Source organism: Urocampus carinirostris, chromosome 1, assembly GCF_059441175.1.
Source record: "Urocampus carinirostris isolate Australia breed hairy pipefish chromosome 1, RoL_Ucar_1.0, whole genome shotgun sequence".
NCBI classification, from domain to species: Eukaryota; Metazoa; Chordata; class Actinopteri; order Syngnathiformes; family Syngnathidae; genus Urocampus; species Urocampus carinirostris.
Window position 1 is genome coordinate 33003179 of NC_142349.1, and position 20320 is coordinate 33023498.

At 38.3% G+C, this 20320-nt stretch overlaps 2 protein-coding genes across 3 annotated transcripts in view; one reads left to right on the plus strand and one right to left on the minus strand.

The window, feature by feature from the left end:
- On the plus strand, positions 1 to 17449 carry LOC148374384 (uncharacterized). The gene is made up of 11 exons (XM_088335733.1): positions 1 to 182; positions 483 to 610; positions 5318 to 5408; positions 5493 to 6000; positions 6647 to 6716; positions 7850 to 7919; positions 13077 to 13224; positions 14347 to 14407; positions 14678 to 14808; positions 14893 to 14982; positions 17075 to 17449. Exons 1-11 carry the CDS (start codon positions 82 to 84, stop codon positions 17093 to 17095), a joined length of 1419 nt encoding a protein of 472 aa, XP_088191859.1. The 5' UTR covers positions 1 to 81; the 3' UTR covers positions 17096 to 17449.
- Positions 17251 to 20320, minus strand: part of znf644a (zinc finger protein 644a) — a 15889-nt gene continuing 12819 nt past the window's right edge. The window contains exons 5-7 of one of the 2 annotated variants that reach the window (XM_088335722.1): positions 20011 to 20113; positions 17769 to 17974; positions 17251 to 17612 (exon numbers count right to left, since the gene is read on the minus strand). In XM_088335722.1, the coding sequence (XP_088191848.1) occupies positions 17773 to 17974; positions 20011 to 20113 (305 nt within the window). In that variant the 3' untranslated portion in view covers positions 17251 to 17612; positions 17769 to 17772. Of the gene's footprint in view, positions 17975 to 20010; positions 20114 to 20320 lie in introns of both variants that reach the window. The other variant, XM_088335715.1, reaches the window with a different exon arrangement.

The following is a 20320-nucleotide window of genomic DNA, read 5'->3' on the forward strand; positions in this document are numbered from 1 at the left end:
GCCACCTACTGGTGATTTAGGGATACAATACGGATTTCCACTCGCTCTTTCGATATCCCTTTCCTTTAGCTCAATGCTAAAATGTATCCCCACCACAAGAACGTCGTTAAAAGCAACACTTCAGGGTTAACATCGACTGGGACCAGAACGCAAGCGAATTGTGTCAATACAAATCAAAGCAGGTAATTGTGTAATTAACTCGAATAACAGTTAGCTTCGTGCTAGCCAACCTTACGTTTGCACGAGCATAAACAATACATGCCTATAGGCGAAGAAAGGCAACTCATCACTTCTATCTTTTAAGAATAGTTTTTGATTTGCTAACGTGATGGAGTCGCCTTTGCATATTTTGTTTTGGTGTATATTGTTGAAGTTTTGTGGCTAAACTCGGGTGTATTCAGCACTGATAAAACCTCAACACCTACGTTAAATTAAGTAATGTGACGTGGAAGGAATATTTTTTCCATTCTACTACTTGTTAGAGTGCCCGGAGACTTTGCAGATCGCACGATGCACACTTCTAAGACCACCACTCAGGCCTCAAAGAGTGGGAGCTCATCTGCACTGGTGACTGATCATCAAAAGACACCTCAGCTTCATCGTCAGATAGGTAATCATTTAAAAAAATAATGTTTCCATGTCAAATTAACAAATATTCAAAATACTGTTCAAAGCTTTTGAGTTCGAGTACCAGGCCGTACTAGCCCAAGACCAGGGTTGGGTAGGGTTACTTTAACTGGATTACTTTCAATTACTTTTGGATTACTGTACTCCAATACCAAATATGCCAATAAAAGACAAAATAAACTAAATATGAATAACATTATGACTCACAACACTCGGTAAGCTTTCTCTCCCGGCTTTGATCTATTTGATCTCTGGCAAAACTAACATAAAATGCGACAGAAACAAAATGAAAATAAATCCAAACAGCTTGCCGACATCATTTTTGCCGTTCCATGTATTCCGTTACTCCCCAAGCCTATACAAAATTTAGTAATTTTATTCATATTTAGTTTCTTTTGTCTTATTAGCATATTTGGTATTGAAGTAATCCAAAAGTAATTGAAAGTAATCCAGTTAAAGTAACCCTACCAAACCCTGCCCAAGACACACCACAGGAAATGGTGCCCCTACCACCCTAGTGGTTAATGGAACCAACCAACCAACTAACACACCAACATTTAAAGTGGTGAAGAGCTAAGAGTTAGAGCAGGGATCCCCAAACCTTTTCTTATGAGGGCCACATCACTTTTCCGTTATCTGTTGAGGGCCCAGGGTCAGTTTGTAACAGAAGAAGTGTGACGATTGTAGGAGTGCCTAAATGTAGAATGTATTGTTTTCCAGATAGTCACAATCAAAAAACCCTACTGGATTCATCACAGAACAAAAGTCAGATAATAAAGAATAACAATATAAACGAAATAGATAATAACTACATTACCCTCTCTTAATTCTTCACAGAACAAAAGTCAGAAAATAAATAATAGCACTTTTTATAAGATAAGTGATAACCAGATAACACTCTGTGGAAAAAAAGTTGAACATACACTTTCTGGATTTTTTCTAGATCTAAGTTGAGCTTAGTTGTCACAGCCTTGGTCCACCAGTACTATAGATAACTTGGGAAAATGGCAGTAGATTGTATCCATTCATCACACACCTTTTAGTCATGGTACCAGAGACAGATGTTAATTTTGTTGTGCCTTTCACATGTTAAGATTGGGGTTCGGAACCTTTTAAACCCAAAGAGCCATGATTACAAAAAAATCGATTTTGTGTGTGTGTGTGTGTGTGTGTGTGTGTGCGCGCGTGTATCCTTTAAGACAAATTTAAGCAAACCTGCTCTGCAGACAAAATATTCTTTTAGCACATTTTATTTCACTGTGTGATGTTGGATTATTTGATAAAAAAAATTAAAGCAGAAAAATGCAAGAGCCAGTGTTCAATGTCAACAAACATACCACTTTTAACTTGTCTCCCTTCTGTAATCACTTGAGATCGTTGAGGCTCATTTTGGCCTTCATTTTTTCATAAATAAACATTTCAATACTTGTTGCTAGCAGAGTTATTTTCTAAAAATGTTGCAAACTAGGATACTAACGTATTTACTTTTGGTGCAGACGGAATTAGGCAGAGAGAAGTTTTCCGTGTGCATAGCTACGCCCACCCCTACCACTCACCCAATCAAATTGCTCTGTGTGCTTGGCTGGTGTTTCTGACTGTTTACTTTTTCTTCTGTGGGTTTTCATAAAGTGGCTCAACAGTGAAACTAAAATATGTTATGAGCTTCCATATAAAGGATTTCTGTTGGTGTGACACCTTGACTGTAAACTGTAGTTGGTGGTATACTACACTTTTTTTTTAATCCCTACTAAACCCAAAACTGTGTACCCAGACTTGGAGTTATTTTTAGGTACAAAAATAATATGCATCAAAATGCTCTCTGGTATTGTTCAGGGAGTCGGAACAAATGTGTATGGAGGCAGGCCATAGTTAGAGGACCACTGAGATAGAGGTTTTATTGAAAAGATAAAACAAATAAGTTAACCAGACAAGTTAGAGAGGATTGTGTATATTTTCAGGCTAAAATGTCTAAAATATTTGACATTTCAACCTCTATATAACCTTTTATATATATATTAGAGAACACAAAACAAATGTTCTGATCAACAAAAACAAGTAAACCATACGAAATGAGAACGACAAAGTATTCAACTCGTTGTGACACCATTTACAACTATTTACTTTGTATTTGGAGCTACATGCTTTTTAAAAGACTTGTGTTACTTTAAATGATGTTGTAAATAGAGAATCCTTAAAGTTTATCAAATAATCATTTTAAGGATTATTATACATTCATGTACATTTACTGTTGTGTGGACTTAAATATACCCTCTAAGTCACCCACAACAATGGGAAAACTTAGGTTTATAATTAAAGGTGGGAGAGAACTAGCCATGTCTCGTGTTCAAACCAAATCCAGGTCGCGAGACTAAGACGAGTATAAAGAAGGGCTAGAGTATTGCAGTTGCGTTTGTGCTTGTGAAATACAGAACAAGCTGTTTGTGTGTTTTCACAAAGGCTAGTAGACGAAATGGCGAGTGTTTTTTTAAATAACAGAAAAAGTGGCTCGAAGGCAGGGGACTGAAATTAGCTCACCGTTGCTCGGTCAGTATGATTTTCTACATTATTATGTCTGACACAATCAAGGTCCAAAACTTATCTTAATGAAAATGTCGCGCACTTTCTTAATTGGAAAACGTGGAAAAATACTGCAGCACACTAAGCTTTAAATAGAGTAATGCAAATCAAGTACATTATTTCCCAGACTATAACTCGCTCTGGAGTATAAATCGCATCCGCCCAAAAATGCATGATTAAGAAAGAAAAACATATATAAATCACACTTGGAACATTAGCATCTATTATACTCAAATCGTTCCCAGAGGCTTGATACTTACTGATGAGCTGCGCCAAACCCTTTTATAATAGTTTTTTTTCAAATAAAACAAAATAAACCAACATATTTTTACATCCTGGCGCTAAGGAACAATGCTTCTAAAACGTATTCATATGCTATGGCACTAAAAGAGTTAATTACAACTAAATTAACAATTTGATGCTTAACATATTCAAACAGAAGGTCCTGGAAACTTGGAATTATGACTAGATATAGATAAACATTGGCTTGCAAAACTATTTGGCCCCCTTGAACTTTGTGACCTTTTGCCACATTTCAGACTTCAAACAAAGATCTAAAACTGTAATTTCTTGTGAAGAATCAACAATAAGTGGGACACAATCATGAATTGGAACACACTTTTTATTGAATATTTTAAACTTTTTTAACAAATAAAAAACGAAAAAGTGGTGTGCAAAATCATTCAGTCCCTTTACTTTCAGTGCAGCAAACTCTGTCCAGAAATTCAGTGAGGATCTCTGAATGATTCAATGTTGATCTAAATAATTAACAATGATAAATGTAATCCACCTGTGTGTAATCAAGTCTCTGTATAAATGCACCGGCACTGTGATAGTCTCAGAGGTTTGTTTAAAGCGCAGAGAGCATCATGAAGAACGAGGAACACACCAGGCAGGTCCAAGATACTGTTGTGGAGAATTTTAAAGCTGGATTTGGATACAAAAAGATTTCCAATGATTTAAACATCTCAAGGAGCAAGCAATAATATTGAAATGGAAGGAGTACCAGACCACTGCAAATCGACAAAGATCGGGCCGTTCCCCTAAACCTTCAGCTCATATAAGGAGAAAACTGATCAGAGATGAAGCGAAGAAGCCCATGATCACTCTGGATGAACTGCAGAGGTCTACAGCTTAGGTGGGAGAATCTGTCAATAGGACAACTTTCACTGCACAAATCTGGCCTTTATGGAAGAGTGGAAAGAAGGATGCCATTTCTTAAAGATATTCATAAAAAGTGTTGTTTAAACTTTGCCACATGTCACCTGGTAGACACACAAAACATGTGGAAGAAGGTGTGGTCAATGCGAGACGTTATGTTTGGCGTAAAAGCAGCACAGCTCATCACCCTCAACGCACCATCCCCACGGTCAAACATGGTGGTGGCAGCATCATGGTTTGGGCCTGCTTTTCTTCAGCGGGGACAGGGAAGATGGTTAAAATTGATGGGAAGATGGATAGAGCCAGATACAGGACCGTTCTGGAAGAAAACATGTCCGCAAAAGACCTGAGATTGGGAGGGAGATTTGTCTTCCAACAAGACAATGATCCAAAATATAAAGCAAAAGCTACGATGGAATGGTTCACCAAAAAGCATATCAATGTGTTAGAATGGCCAAGTCAAAGTCCATACCTCAATCCAATTGAAAGAACTGAAAACTGCTGTTCACAAACACTTTTCATCCAACCTCACTGAGCTCGAGCTGTTTTGCAAGGAGGAATGGGCAAAAATAGTTTCTCGATGTGCAAAACTGATGGAGACATACCCCAAGCGACTTGCAGCTGTCAGCAAAATGTGGCGATACAAACTTATTATCTCAATGGGGCTGAATAATATTGCACACCCACTTTTTTGTTTATTTGTTAAAGTTTAAAATCCTATAAAGTGTGTTCCACTTCATGATTGTATCCCACTTACTGTTGATGTTTCACAAGAAATTACAGTTTTATATCTTGATGTTTGAAGTCTGAAATGTGGCAAAAGGTCACAAAGTTCAAGGGTGCCAAATAGTTTCGCAAGCCACTGTATATAGATGCTATGATATGTTACAATTCTTCAAGACTTTGTAAAGTGTGCAAAAATGTAGTCCTTTGTATTTATTTGACCTTTTAGACGCACCCACTACTAAATGGAAGTCATCATTCCAACCGCTTGGACAAAAAGACCCTGAAGATGAAAGACTGGAGCAAAGCAGTAAAAATGAGTAAGACATGTTATTGGTAATTTGGAAAATGGAATGAGAGTGGGCATAATTATCTAAAAGCATTCTTTCCTCCCCTTTCCTCAGTGACATTTATGACCCCTTTGATCCTCTTATTAACACATGGGAGGCCCGGTCAAACTCCCCGCTTGTGGCAGATGACGACTTAGTGTGCAAAGGTTCGCTTCCCAAGGAGGATGACAAACTTGAAATGCAAGACTCTCCGACTGTGCAGGAAAACGACCCGGAATGGCGGCGCTCTCCACCAGAACTGGATGAAAATTCTCCATTTCGATCTATAACTCCGGGCAGAACCCGCTGTCCCACCCCTCCGTCGAAATATGACAGACGCTCGGACATACCTAACTTTGGTCCTGGGAGCAGGCTCGGTGAAAGATGCAATGCTAATCCGGAACGGCAGGGAAGTTCTGAGCGAGTCTTTAACAGCCCGGACATGATATCCGATGAGCTTCTGGGTTACAGTGGGAGAGCTTTTGCTTGTGAAAGGTTTATATCCAGTCCGCCATATTCTGCATCTTATGGAAGTCAGAGGAGCAACGGCGGAGAAATGAGCCTTCCTCAGTACCGAAGCTTGGTAAAGTCAAAATCAATGAGCCATTATTACTTGTACATGCTTTTGATGCTTTCCCTGTTATGTCTCAAGTAGTGTTTCTTTTAATTTTTCAATTCAACTTCATCATGTTAATGAAGTAGAACATTCCACTTGGCAATTAGACTAAATTGCTGTACAAGCATGGCCACTAAATGAATATTGGAATATATGTATTATACTATGTACTATACTATATTTTATACAATTTTTCACTCAAAAAAATTTAAGAGCGTTTTGATTAGACGTTTTTTTTTTTTTTTTTTTTTTTTACTGTTTTCTTAGGTAAAATCCGTAAATTCATCCTTAAAATGAGCCACCGACTATACTTTATCTTGAAAAAATGTACTATATACTGCCTTTTTTAATCCAAAGAAGCTTTTAAACGATACAATTATTGTTTTGTAACGAAGTATTCCCAATTTTGAAAGTAAAGCGTATCTTTTCTACATGAAATCGATCACTTCCTTAATCATAAACTTGCTTTACAGAGAACAATAAGTGTCATTTTAAAAACAAAGTTTTGGTATTCTAGTTAAATGGGTTGGGGGTGGGAGGAAAGTGTCCTTTTGTCTTTAGGAAAAAATGTGTGAATCTCTAGTTAGAATAAACTTTTGTTTCGCTTCCGCAGATCCCACATGTTGGGTTATCCTCGCCCCCGTTGGAGCAAGATGATGATATGAGATCACCTGTTCAAGCTGGTAAAGATTAAACTAAATCAAAATGTGTTTTGAAACACTTTTCGGCCAAAGTGCTCTAAGTGCTGTGTAAAAATCGTACAATAAGGTATCAAACATTTTTCGAATATGTAATACAGACGCTGCCCTACTTATAAGCGAGGTTCCGGACGATCGTTCGTAAGTTGAATTTGTTCGTAAGTTGCTTCAGTGCTATATTTTGTATGGATCGATGTTTAAGGTTTATATAAGTATGTTTATGGCTTGTATAACTAACCTGTATTGTTTTGTACCAAGAAATAAACATTTTATAAGATAATATGCTCTATAAAGATAAATAAAGTTGAGTTTCATTTACTTTTGGAAGATGAGCTTCAAAAATTAGGCGACTTCCTCCTCTGTGGAAAAAGTGGGCAGAAAAAAGGCATTCTGACCATTTTCTCAACCGCATCAAGCTTTCTTATTCCACTTTCGTTTCAAAAGGAATGGCTCGCTTGTTATTTACACTTTACACCGACCGTATTGAATGGATGCATGAGATATTAAACATTAAAAATGTCGTAGCATGCTCAAGATAGTATAGATATAGTATAGAGTAGATAGTATAGAATATTTACAAACAAACTAGGAAAAGGGAGCAGATTTTCCTTCTTAGGGGTGGATTCTGGGTGATATCTCACAACGCCACCACGCGCCAGAAGAAGCACTACAGTACTTTTCTGTACTTGGAAAAAGGTCACTAAATACAAAATGTAACAGCAATGTCCAGATATTATTCAACATCCGGAAAAAAAATGTTCGTATTTATCGTTTATCGTAAGTCAAATGGTCGTAAGTAGGGGAGCGTCTGTAACGCTAAAATGCCACGTTTAAGACTCCTGAAAATAATGGCCTCGATTGTTTAACCAGATTCTTTAGAAAACATTTTTTTTTAAGAAAACAAGGTCAAGCATTATGGACACAGTATTCCAATAGAATATGTGGTATGAGTTAAGCAGGAAAGTTACATAGACTTAATTCGCAATTGTTAACCTGCAATGCTGGCGACCTTGTACCCACCCAATACCAATTCATTTTATATTTATTCTCACCTCAGAACCACATAATGTATTAAATGTGTGATGTTGCATTTATATTTGTATTGACTGTTTCTGCAGAACCGGAGCACCATGAATGGATGACCGGAAAGACAAAAAGAAAAATGGAAACAGCTGTACAAATGGACCAGTAAGTTACCAAAATATAATTTTTTGGCTTTTCACACAAAACAGTCGCCTTGACCTAATAAAATGATTGATTAACTATTGCGACGATTTTGCTTCAGATTTGAAAATCTGATTTCTTTAGGCCTTTGGCGGGGTACTTAGATTTATTCTTTGTGCCGTTTCCGTATTTTTTCTGTCATGTATAACTTGTGGCGTACTATCACGTTGATAGTTCTCAAACTCAGTCTACAGCAGTGGTGGCTTACTCATTTTAGCTCAGAGGCCTCATGGTAGATAAATGTTCTTATGGGGCCAGGTTAGTAGGGCTGGGAGTCTTTCTAGGTTCACAATTGGGATTCAGGGATATGAACGTTTTTTTTTCTCTCAATACAGACGCTCCCTTACTTACGACCATTCGACTTACGACACACGGTAGATAGGAACATTTCTTTCGGGATGTCGAAAAAAATCCAGACATTGCTATACGTTAGATTTTGTATTGTTTGCACCTTTTTTTGAGTACAGGATATTGCTGTAGTGCTACTTTCTGCCACTACCGGCGTGTGGCACTGTGAGAGGTCACCCTGCATCCACCCCAAAGAAGAAATCCGCTTTCTTTTCCGAGTTTGTGTGAAAACATTCCATACTGTATCTTCAGCGCTAAGAACTTTGACATTTTTATTGTTTAATATCCCGTGCATCCATTCAATATGGTTGGTGTAAAGTGTAAAGAAGAAGCGAGTCGTTTCATTTGAAACGAAAGTGAAATATGGAAGCTTGATGCAGTTGAGAAAATGGTCGGTCTGCTTTTTTTCGGGCAATTTTTACCACGAAGGAGGAAGTAGCTCAACTCTAAGCCCATCTTCCAAAAGTAAGTCAAACTTAACTTTATTTAGCTTTATAGAGCATATTATCTTATGAAATGCTTATTTTTTAGTACAGAACAATACAGGTTACTTATACAAGCCTTATTCATACTTATAAGAAAACTGAGAATAGATGGATTGTGGAGGGCTAGTTATAAGAAGAGTGCTGGTTTAAGATCAGGTAATTGTGTAATTTTGTAACTGTAATCCTGTGCAGTCCTTTGAGACATTTTTGTGATTAAGGGCTATATAAATAAATTTGACTTGACTTTACTTGAAGAGGTGAAAATGTCAGAGTGGAATAAGGCAGAAAAGCAAAGAGAGTTTATAGAGAGGATAAGGGAAGAGTATGAACGGGTTAGTAGAAAAGAAATGGAGAGTGTGGAAATTGAATGGAAGTGGTTTAAAGAGGCAGTGTTGAGGAGTGCAAAAGTAGTGTGTGGAATGAGAAAAGTTGGTCGAGGTATTAGGAAAGGAAGTAAATGGTGGAATGATGAGGTATCAGAGGCTGTGACAGAAAAGAGACGTGCCTTTGAGGAGTGGCTGCAAGATAAGAGTGGTGATGCGTATGAAAGATATAAAGTGAAGAAAAGGTTGGTAAAAGCGGAAGTGGAAGCAGCAAAAAGGAAAGCAAATGATGAATGGTGTCGAAAGATAGGAGTGAACTTTGAGGATAGGAGAAAAGTGTTCTGGAAAGAAGTGAAAAGAGTAAGAAACAGTGAGTCTGGAAAGGAAGAGAAAGTGAACGATAAGGATGGTAGATTGCTAGTTAGCGGTAGTGCAGTCAGGACGAGATGGGCAGAGTATTTTGAGGAGTTGCTAAATGTGGAGGATGGGAGTGAAGTGAGAGTCGAGGCGATCGATGGTATGGAGAGAATGCCCGTGTTGGGTGATTTAAATGTGAATCCTGTGGAAACATGGGAGGTGCAAGAGGCAGTGAAAGAAATGAAAGGGGGGAAGGCACCTGGGTTGGATGGTTGTACTGCTGAATGCCTGAAAAAAGGTGGCACAGCTATGATTGACTGGTTAGTACGCTTGTTGAATATATGCTTTTTAAGTGGTGTGGTTCCTGTTGATTGGTGTAGTGCATGTGTGCTGACATTGTATAAGTGTAAAGGTGATCAGTATGATTGTAGCAATTCTAGAGGTATCAGTTTGTTGTCTGTGCCGGGTAAGCTGTATGGAAGAGTCTTGATTAAGAGAGTGAGAGAAAGAACGAACGAGGTGGTGATGGAGGAGCACAGTGGTTTCAGGAAAGGAAGAGGATGTGTGGATCAGGTGTTTGCAGTACGACAGGTGTGTGAGAAATATTTTGCAAAAGGTAAGGATGTTTATTTGGCTTTCATGGACTTGGCAAAGGCGTATGACAGAATTGATAGAGAGGCGTTGTGGCAATTGATGGTAATGTATGGAGTGGGTGTAAAGTTGTTGGAAGCATTGAAGAGTTTTTATATGAACAGCAGAGCATGTGTAAGAGTAGGGAGTGAGACAAGTGAGTGGTTCCCTGTGTTGATTGGTGTGAGGCAGGGGTGTGTGATGTAACCATGGCTGTTTAATGTGTACATGGATGGTGTGGTGAGAGAGGTGAATGCAAGAGTATTTGGCAGAGGTGTAGACATGATGGACAACAGTGGAACAGTGTGGCAGGTAAGTCAGTTGTTGTTTGCAGATGACACAGCGCTTGTGGCTGATTCTGAGGAAACATTGAGAAGGTTGGTAACGGAGTTTGGAAGAGTATGTGATAGGCGTAAGTTATGTGTCAATAATAATAATATTAATAATAATAATAATGTTGGGATGAGTAAGGTGATGAAGTGTTCACGTGATGGAGTGGGCATGACGTTAGAAATCAGGTTGCATGAACAGGTGCTGGAAGAGGTTGAAAGCTTTAGGTACTTGGGTTGTGATGTGGCTGCAGTTGGTGGAATGGAGTGCGAGGTATTGCACAGAGTGAATCAAGTAAGCAAGGTTTTGGGTGCTCTGAGGAGAGTGATGAACAACAAGAGTATGAGTATGGATGTTAAGAGGGGACTGTATGAGAGTGTGATTGTGCCGACTGTGTTGTATGGTGCAGAGACTTGGAGCCTGAACGCAGAGTTAAGAAGGAAATTGAATGTTTTTGAGATGAAGTGTTTGAGGACTATGTTAGGAGTGACAAGATTGGATAGACTGAGAAATGAAATTGTGAGAGACAGAACTGGAGTAGTCGTGGAACTGAGCAAGCGTGTTGATAAGAGAGTACTCGGTTGGTTTGGACACATGGAGAGGATGGACGAGGAGCGAATGTTGAAGAGGATCTACAGAGCAGAAGTCAATGGAAGGAGACCAAGAGGAAGGCCGCGATTGACGTGGATGGATGGTGTTATGAGTGCACTGCAGGAAAGGGGTCTAAATATAATGGAAGCTAGAGCTCTTGTTGGTGATAGAAAGGAGTGGAGAGGTGTTGTTAAAGGATAGTGGGATTGTGGACGCGTTCTTAAGGATGGGCTGGGCACCCGTATGATGCGGCAGTGGTAAACCAGTGAAAGCTGTCGGGCCCTGCTGTTGAACAAAAGAGTGTGTTGTGTCACCCTGACCCGAGTGACATGGCCGCTTTCTGGTGTCCCATTTCATCTGGAGGGACGAAAGCATGACCAACTTGGGTGCCGACGTGCCTAACTTGTTTGGGTGTTTGGGCAATTGGGTTGGCCATGGTCAAAAAATTTTTGTGTGTTTTTTTTGCTATTTATTTCCCTTTTATTTTTTTTTTGTTATTGTATGTTTGTGTCTTGCTGTCGGTCACCCCTCTTGAGGGATATGACCAAGGTAGATAGATAGATAGAAATTAACCTTAAACATACAAAATATAGCACTGAAGCAACTTACAAACAAATTCAACTTACAAACGATCGTCCGTAAGTAGGGCAGCGTCTGTATTTTTCTTTCACTAAGATTTAATATCTTGTAACGTTTGGGATGGGAACCACCAGGCTATACTTGCCTAAGACACACCACAGGGAATGGTGCCACTACGACCTCAGTGGTTAAGGGAAGCATTCAATCAACCAATGTTTATCAACTTTATAAAAAAGCAAAATAACAATAAATTAATTTTCACTACAATGTGTTTAGGGAAACTCATGCAAACTGGATAGTGACATAAACAGCACATAAACACCCACTTAAGTGTGAATAATTTTAGATAACTGTTTCAATAATTGAAATGTCCTTTTCTGCTTTTTACGTATTATTTTAATTAAGATTTTTACCTGAATTAAGGACCTGGATGATAGTTTTTATACCTATCATAGAAAGGAGATATATCCTATTGAAACACCCATGTGCTATTTTTTAATTTGTAATTTTTAATCCAGGTGCTAACTGATCATTTCCAATCACTGGGGATAAAAAGCGTAGTCGAGTAGAAAATGTTGTGGTTAACTCATTTAGTGGTATAAAGTATAATTACGTTTTCAGAAGCATTGTCTCTGAGTGCCGAAACATATATATATATATATATGATATAAAATTAAATATTCTATAGGCGTTGGCGCTGCCGACAAGTATTAAGCCTCTGAGAATGATTTCCATGTGATAAATCACCAATAAATGGCAGGAATGGTTTCGATCAGATTTTTGTCCACACATCGAAGACCCCCCCCCCACTTACTTTTTGTTGCCTTGCTTCCTCTAACCAACATTTTAACTCTTGTTTTCTAAACAATCGTAAAGCTTTTTTTCACATGTCCGATGCCTATATAGCTACACAACTAAATGTTCTGTATGCCTTCAAAAATGAGTCAAAATATAAAAAATTGGTTGACACCTGCACTCCCCATTTTAGAGAAACGTCTGGCATAGAATGAGTTAAGAGCGAGATCCCCACAGCACACGTGAGTGCAAACATTTTGCTTCAAACAGCGCGTCCGTGACTTATAGTTCAAGTAAAATTAAATCGGCATGTGTGTTTTTAATTGTTCTCTAGTTGATAAATGATATTCAGCAAATATAGCTGCCGTGGAGTTATCTGGGAGTGGTGCCAGGCTTTGGTGACCTCCACTGGACATATAAAACTTCATGTGATTGTTTGACGTTGATGCGGTTCATCTCTTTCTATGCTTCTCTTATAATTGTCTTGCGTGCCGGAATAAATCCGTTGGCGGGCCTGATGTGGGCTATATGTTTGACACTCTAGTTTTGAAGCATTTTGGTTTTACTTTATGATTTGTGTGTCCCAAAATGATTGGAAAGAAAATCACAAAATGACTGTGAGGATGTTTTTTTCATAAAGGAAATCTCTAACCGTTGTTTTACAAATATGACCACTTTTGAAGGATAACCATCAATTGTGACATGTGTGACATCAACGTGAGTAACGGGCAGGAACTGGAGAAGCATTTGCAAAGCAAAATTCACTGGGACACTATGGAGCACATCCAAAAACAGAATCAGTACGACGACATGATCATTGCCTTCCTGCAGGTAAGAACCATAGAATGTTTTCTTATCTTATTTGCACGACTAGGTTGACACTAATTAGCAAACACATCTTGTTATGTTTATTCACACATTAAAGCCTGTGATACCTCTTCATACGAGCGTAATTCATTCCAGGATCGTGCTTTTAGCTTGAATTGCTAAGAGCGAATTTTCTCTGAATGAAATAATTACCATCAAATTTGCCCACTCCCAACCTCCCATTGAAGTTAACCCTAAATAGCTATGAAACACATCTTGTTGATCACAAGACACATAAAAGTAGTAATTAAACATACAAATTACACTAATAATACAAAGATGATATTGGCATATGCCAAACCACAGTCACAAAGCCAGTCCTTATCTCGAATTTCTCAAACCAACAATGACCAGCATTGAAATCCATTCTGATGGCCTCAAGTTGTAGGTCTTTATAGATACACTGACTTCTGCTCTCCTTGTCTCTATCTCATGCTAGCTCCTTGTCGCATATCCACGATAACATGCTTGTCATGAATAGTGGTTCGCAATTTTAACAACAGTCACACCCTTGGCCAGTTTCATAAACTTTCTTTTTTGAAGGCATACAAATAATAGACTATGGCCGATCTTAGCTAGGTCTCTCACACAAACACCATGATTGTCCATTATTTCCTGCTTTGTTTCATTCTCCCTTATTTCTCCAAAAGCATCCAAAGCATTTTCTTTTCTGGAACTGGCTAGGGTCAGAAAAAGGACATGCAATAAGATAAAAACAAACTTGCTGGATGATATGAACAAGTGGCACAAGATCAGGCATCTGGTGGTCGGGGGCACAAATATCTAATGAAGATATGTCATTAGCGTTCCGACATGGTGGCCATATTGGTCGGGTCAACGTTCCTCGTTAAGACAATGTATGTACTGTAAATTTGACTTTGTATCCTGAAATGCCTTTGTAACTAAAGGCAATATTTTCCCGTTCATGTATTTTGTAACCGAACATGTTTGTATCTAGAGACATTTGTAAGTAGAAGTACCACTGTACATCAAAATTCACGTGTTTAGAGGTGCTCTTATAAAGCGGTACCACTGTATATATTTTACGCCGTAGTTTAAAGTTTTCCGTTTTGTTTTTAATTGCAGGACGTCATGCTGTATAAAAGCATCAAGTGCAACCAAGCCATCAAAAACAGCGCTCTTCAAGGTAAAAATTGCAGGATTTCAAAATAAATTTCTTGCTAATTTTAGACCTGCTTGAATTGTGTGTTTTGTTTAGCGCCTCTTAGTGTCGTAAACTTGATTAAAAAACCTAATTAATTAAAAAAAAATAAAACGGTATTCGTAAGCTCAAAATATTCTATTTGCTGCCGCCATCTTCTGGCTGAAATCAGCATTGCAGCCCTATCACAGACAACAATTGGGCAAAACTGTTTTCACCGTCATTAAACTTGCGTTTTTTTCGTTCTGTGGCTAGCTCTTCAGGAAAACGAGCACATGACAAAAGTGTCGTTGTTCCATTGTGCGGCGTGTGAAGTGCTTGTGTCCACGGCAGCGGCAGCAGTAGAAGAACATATCAACTCAGCGAAGCACTTTTATAACACAAAGGTATCTTACATCCGACTTCATCCGCACACACATGATCGCCCAATTTGTTGAGTAAATGACAATCATCTTTATCGATTTCTTAAGGAGTTTGAAGCACAACGGAAACACGCATCACTTGACAAGGCAAAAACTATCATGAAAGAGTCGCAACATCTGTTTAAACATTTCCTCAAGGTATTTGTTCTAAAATTATGTACCGTAATTTCCAGACTTTAAGGCGCACCTAAAAACAACCCCAACAAATTGGCCAGAAATTTGCAGTGGCGCGCCTTAAGATATACAAGTATGAGATACAGTATTTAGGTGTGTGCATTGTCACACCAGGTTTTATGGTTTACCACCTTATTTAAACAATGAGCAATGTTCTATCAGTCGATACTCTGGCCCAAATTGCAAAACATTGGATGCAACAGGATTCGAACCCAGGTCTCAGTGGGTGAGTGAAGACATCTAACCGTTAGACCAGGGGTTGGGAACCTTTTCGACCCAAAGAGCCATACAAAGTTTGGTCCTAAATAACGTTTTAAAACAAGGTATGAGCAAAGTTCTTTTGTAAAAATGTCACAGAATACTGCAAACAAGGATACGAAGATACCGACATATTTAGACAGATGGAAGTGCTTGCGCTGTATGCATAGCTCTACCCATCTTGATCGCTCACCCTATCAAATTGCTTTTTTTTGTGTGTTTACAGTTTTTTTCTGTGGGTCTTCATCTTAAAGTGTCCCAACAGTGAACATACATGGTTTAATGAGCTTCCACATAAAGGATTTCTTCGAGATGTACAGCCAAAACGGGGTCTGTTGGTGTGACACCATGACTCTAAACTGTAGTTGCGACTGTGTCCTATTTATACCGGATCAAACTTAGGGTCTTATGTGTGCTGCTTCGATGCTCTATCACAATTCAAGTTAGATGCAGAGAAGACACTATTTTTTTACCAAAAAGCCAGATGTACTTATGAAATGAGCCATATCTGGCTGGTAAGCTGTAGGTTCCCAATCCCTGCGCTAGACTTTTTGTGGAACAGATGTCATACAAAATAGCATTCAAGCTTATTGCATTATCAAATTATAGTGAATTTTGTTCTGCATTAAACCAGGGGTGGGCAAACTGGGATCAAAAAGTTGGCCAGGGGCCCAGGCCTGAAGACCTTTCCAAGTTTTCTCATTTGCATTTACGAATTTATAAACATGCAGACATCCATGTTTCTTTTAATCTATTTTTTAACTAAAAAGAATCCAATAACCCTTCTTTGAAAAATTATGACTTGTGGGTTCTTCGGGGTTAAACAGATTTATTTCATCATTGGTTTTGAATTATACCCCCACGACAAATTATGTCCCTGTTTAAAGCCCTTAATTTGATATTTAGTTTTGTAGTATTTCATAGCTTGTTTGAAGTATTTGTGTAGTATTACTGTTGCCCTAATTCCATAATAGTATTTTTGCAGCATTACTGTGGTAGTATGTCTGTGGCAGTATTTTTCTATTATGTTGCAGTAGCATTTTTGTAGTACTTCTGTAGTATTTTTTTCTTTTCAGAATGAAAGCGTTACTAAATTTTTTGAATTCAGAATTGTAGCGGTTTTATAGTATATCTGTAGTAGTTTTTATGTAGTAGACACACAAAAGGACAAAGCTGACTCAAAAAAACATGTTTTATTAGGAATAGTTTATCTATCTAAAAATAGTCTGTGTAATATAGTGTAATAATCTGTGAAGCCCTTTGAGACTCTTCGTGATTTAGGGCTATACAAATAAAAATGAAATGACTTGACTACCAAATCGATGAGTCTCCATATATAAATATGATGTATTTTTTTACCATTTTCGTTCGACGGGCCAGATATATAAATATCTATATGAAGCATATGTAAATTGCAGATATAGTTGTGGATCTGCAAGGTATATGGCTCACACCGGATTTCTTTTACTGGTCCTAAAGAAATTGAAAAATCGTCTCTAAAAGTCTTTATATTAGAAAGTGCTTGATTTTGGCAATGAAAGGGTGTATGAAACTTGTACAAGTGTGTAGGCTTTTTTTGTTATTTTTTGTGGGGGTATTTCAAATTTACAATACTATTCATACCTTTAACACACTTGTCAACTGCATTTTTTACACTGGCAAAAAAGAAAAGAATGACATAGTGTAGTAGTCACAATGACTATTCTTTTCGATAATGGTAAATTCAATGTTTTCAGACAGTTTTCTTTGCACCAATGTTATTTGACTACCTTAACATTTATGCTTTTGTGGGCAACAGGGTTTCAGCCATTTTGAATGAAAGCAGCCTTCAAGAGATCAACCGCCGGTTCTAACTGCAACATCTTCAATAAACCGTCATAACCACACAAAACTGTTAGGGTAGATCAAAGATTTTTTTGTAATTAGCCTTTTCTGATTTTCCTCCCAAAAAACAAACTCACGAGCGACAGAAAGTCAACTTGTGCATTTTTTATTAACAATACAAATGTTTAACCCTTTTGTGTTTGTGATATAATACATTTCAAAATTAATTTAGGAACTGTACATCACATCATTAAATATTGTACACTATGTGTGAAGTGGATGAAAAGCACTGGAACTTGTTGGGACTTTTTTTTTTAATAAATTTAAATTTGTGTTTAGAAACAGTTAATGAATTTTTTTTCTTCAATTAAAATATGCAGCACCACAAGAAAACTATGTTCTCCTCTGATTTTTACAGTGAAGGTACCTCCAAAATTTGTGGTTGAGGTAACAGTTATCCTGAAGACAAAACTTACCTATCTGAAAGTGTTCTCTTTGATGGAGTATTACAACTGAAATAGAGAGAGAGCAATAATTGGCTTAATTAATATTATCAAAGTTGAATGCAATTTTAACTTCTTGTTTGACTAAAAAAGTAAAAAAATGTATGTAAACATACAGTCTATTAAAAATCTAACCCCAATGCCCCCCCCCTCTTAAAAAAGTACTTTTTTATGTATCAAGAGCAGCAGTCGGTTGAGCGCTCTCTGGGTCAGTCTTTATGCAAGATTGGGGATCGGCGTCGGATGGTAACGTGACCTCGGCCATGGGCAGGCCCGTGTGGGGAACAGCCGTGTTCATTATGTGTCTCTGTAAATGCTTGACCCAGTCCTCCTGGACAGACAAGGGACCCTGGAATACCAGGTCGCAGAATCTAAAACCACACACACAAAATCAAATCAGCATTGTTTATGGACTGACCATGCGCAGTTTTGAACGTGTTTACATCATTTACAATGCTTTATTCCCACCCTTGAAGTTTTAACAACTTCAAAGGCACACCATACCTAAAAGCATACGTTTTGTCTGCCATTATATTTAACACACACATTAGGCGCATCGATGTAAATTGCTTTAAATAATATTCAGAATCTAATTCGGTGATTACCGATTGGGCCAACATGTAGTGCTTACGGTTTTCAAACAGAATTAATTCGACATAGCCACATATCTCTAGCATTTATCATGAAAGAAGCAAGACTTTTTAAAATTTTAGCTTTAAATGATCGATTTTTCAGTTGACTGATAGGGATAATGATGGATCAGTCCAGAAGGAAAACATTACAGATGCACGAATAGATAATGCAAGTGCTATTATACTAAAACTATGTTTATTTACATTACAATGGAGATTTGGATCATACAAAAGAATAAAAGGCCAGGACAAACCTTCCCACTCTGAGAAATCAGGAACGGACGGGGGAAGATAACAAAATTATGATCCATAAACCCGATTAAAACAATCAACTTGTTTAGAGAACCGGAATTCTTTCATAGCATGCCAGAAATTAAATATTATTTGCCCTAACACCAAAAACAGTGAGTTGTGGAATAAATTCTTCCAAAAGGTGTATTGTTTGAAGAGTTTTTTTAAGAAGGATAGCGGACCACAAGGAGCCAACCTTCGGCTTCGTGGTCTGGGCCGCATGGGGTCCCGGCCTTCTGAAGAAACAAACAGCAGTCCGTGCTCTCCCAAAATAAAATATCAATCACCAAGTTTGTCCGGGCTAGGCTTCTCTCTCATGGATTTTAAAATTTTTTTTATTTACTGGTCATGTATCCCGCAGTATGTTTCTTTTCTGCATGGAATATTTAGGCAGCATGTATCCTGCTCGCCGCGTGCTCTGATCGCTGGCCAATCGGTGCTGTCAGAGACAGCCAAAATCATTGCTCGTCCTCACAAAGAAAACCAAGTGAAATTTAGGGCTTGGTAACTCAAATGAAGTTAATCATTTGTGCTCGGGCTGGTTCGGGCCGCGGGCCAGGTCGGGTTTGGTTACTAGAGGTAAGATCAAGCCTAAAAAAGCTGTATTTTTTTAGGCCTGGTCTTACTTCTAGTAAGAATGCAAATACAAAGTAATAGGCAATATGCTTAGGGTCCCATGAAGGCTTGGGAAGGCCCTGGTGGCAAATTGCCAGGTGCGCGCCGGGCTTTATGCTGACCTTTGCGAAAGCTTGAACAACAGTGGGAGCTGACACATTGACCTAAGCATTTACAATCTTCCCTGAAAGAAAGAGTTTACTGCGTCACTTCTTCTTTTACATCAACTATAGAGCCTGCCCGGACAAGACGCCATTAGCGATCAGCGCCAACGGCTGTCGGTGCCGTTCCCCGCCCACAAGATGACGTTTTCAAATACTGTTCAGGTTGAGTTGATCTCCCGTCTGGTATAACGTAACCATTCAGAATGGCAACATCGTTTACATAAGATATTTTCACAATCGCACATCTGTATCAAATATTTTCTACAGATATATACGAAAAGACAGCATGCCGATGATAAAGACACTGTGCAAAAGTACCGTCGCCATTGCCGACACCTTTCACTGTTGTAAAATAGTTTCAAGTGTGCAAGGGTCTTAATGTACATGCATAGTCAAAGTTCAACAACGACGGTGATGCGAGTAGAGAAAAAAACCACAATTTTCTGCATGACGCATAGACCAGTTCTTTCATATACATTCAACGCCCACACTTTCCCCTTCAATATTCTCATTGTTTTCTCTACTACATAAGTCTTACACACAGGGCACACCAAACTGTAGAGAGCGCCACACACTAATCTAATACTTGTGTGCGCTTTACAGTCATGAAGATAAAGTTATTCAAAAGTATTGCTGAGCAATCTTGGCCTTGCTTCAAAATCGAATGTCCTTGAACAAGAAGTGCAGAAAAGTACATTTACCAACCTGCATGTAAGTCTGAAAGCTTCCTCTGAAGTTTGTGTTAACTGGAGGACCTTCTTCTTTGAGCTGGGCCTTAAACGCTGCCTTCTCGTTTTACAATCCAACTCTGAAAGAAAACATTTAGATTAGAAATGAACAATGGAAGCTGACTGTTGAGAAGTATATAGACGCGTCATCTTGATGTCACCATTCACTGAAATAAGTTGTGTCACATATATTGTAAAACTTTAACTATTGGGTTTTTAAATATAATGATCATTTCAAAACGTACCCATCACAGAAACATCACGATCAGTCTTAACCAAGGTACCCG

Excerpts from the sequence above, each read along its gene's own strand:
- LOC148374384 (XM_088335733.1), top strand. The coding sequence starts at position 82 with ATGTATCCCCACCACAAGAACGTCGTTAAAAGCAACACTTCAGGGTTA. Across the intron at positions 5,409-5,492 it reads GAGCAAAGCAGTAAAAATGA|TGACATTTATGACCCCTTTG; the intron begins GTAAGACATGTT and ends CCCTTTCCTCAG. Across the intron at positions 7,920-13,076 it reads ACAGCTGTACAAATGGACCA|GATAACCATCAATTGTGACA; the intron begins GTAAGTTACCAA and ends CCACTTTTGAAG.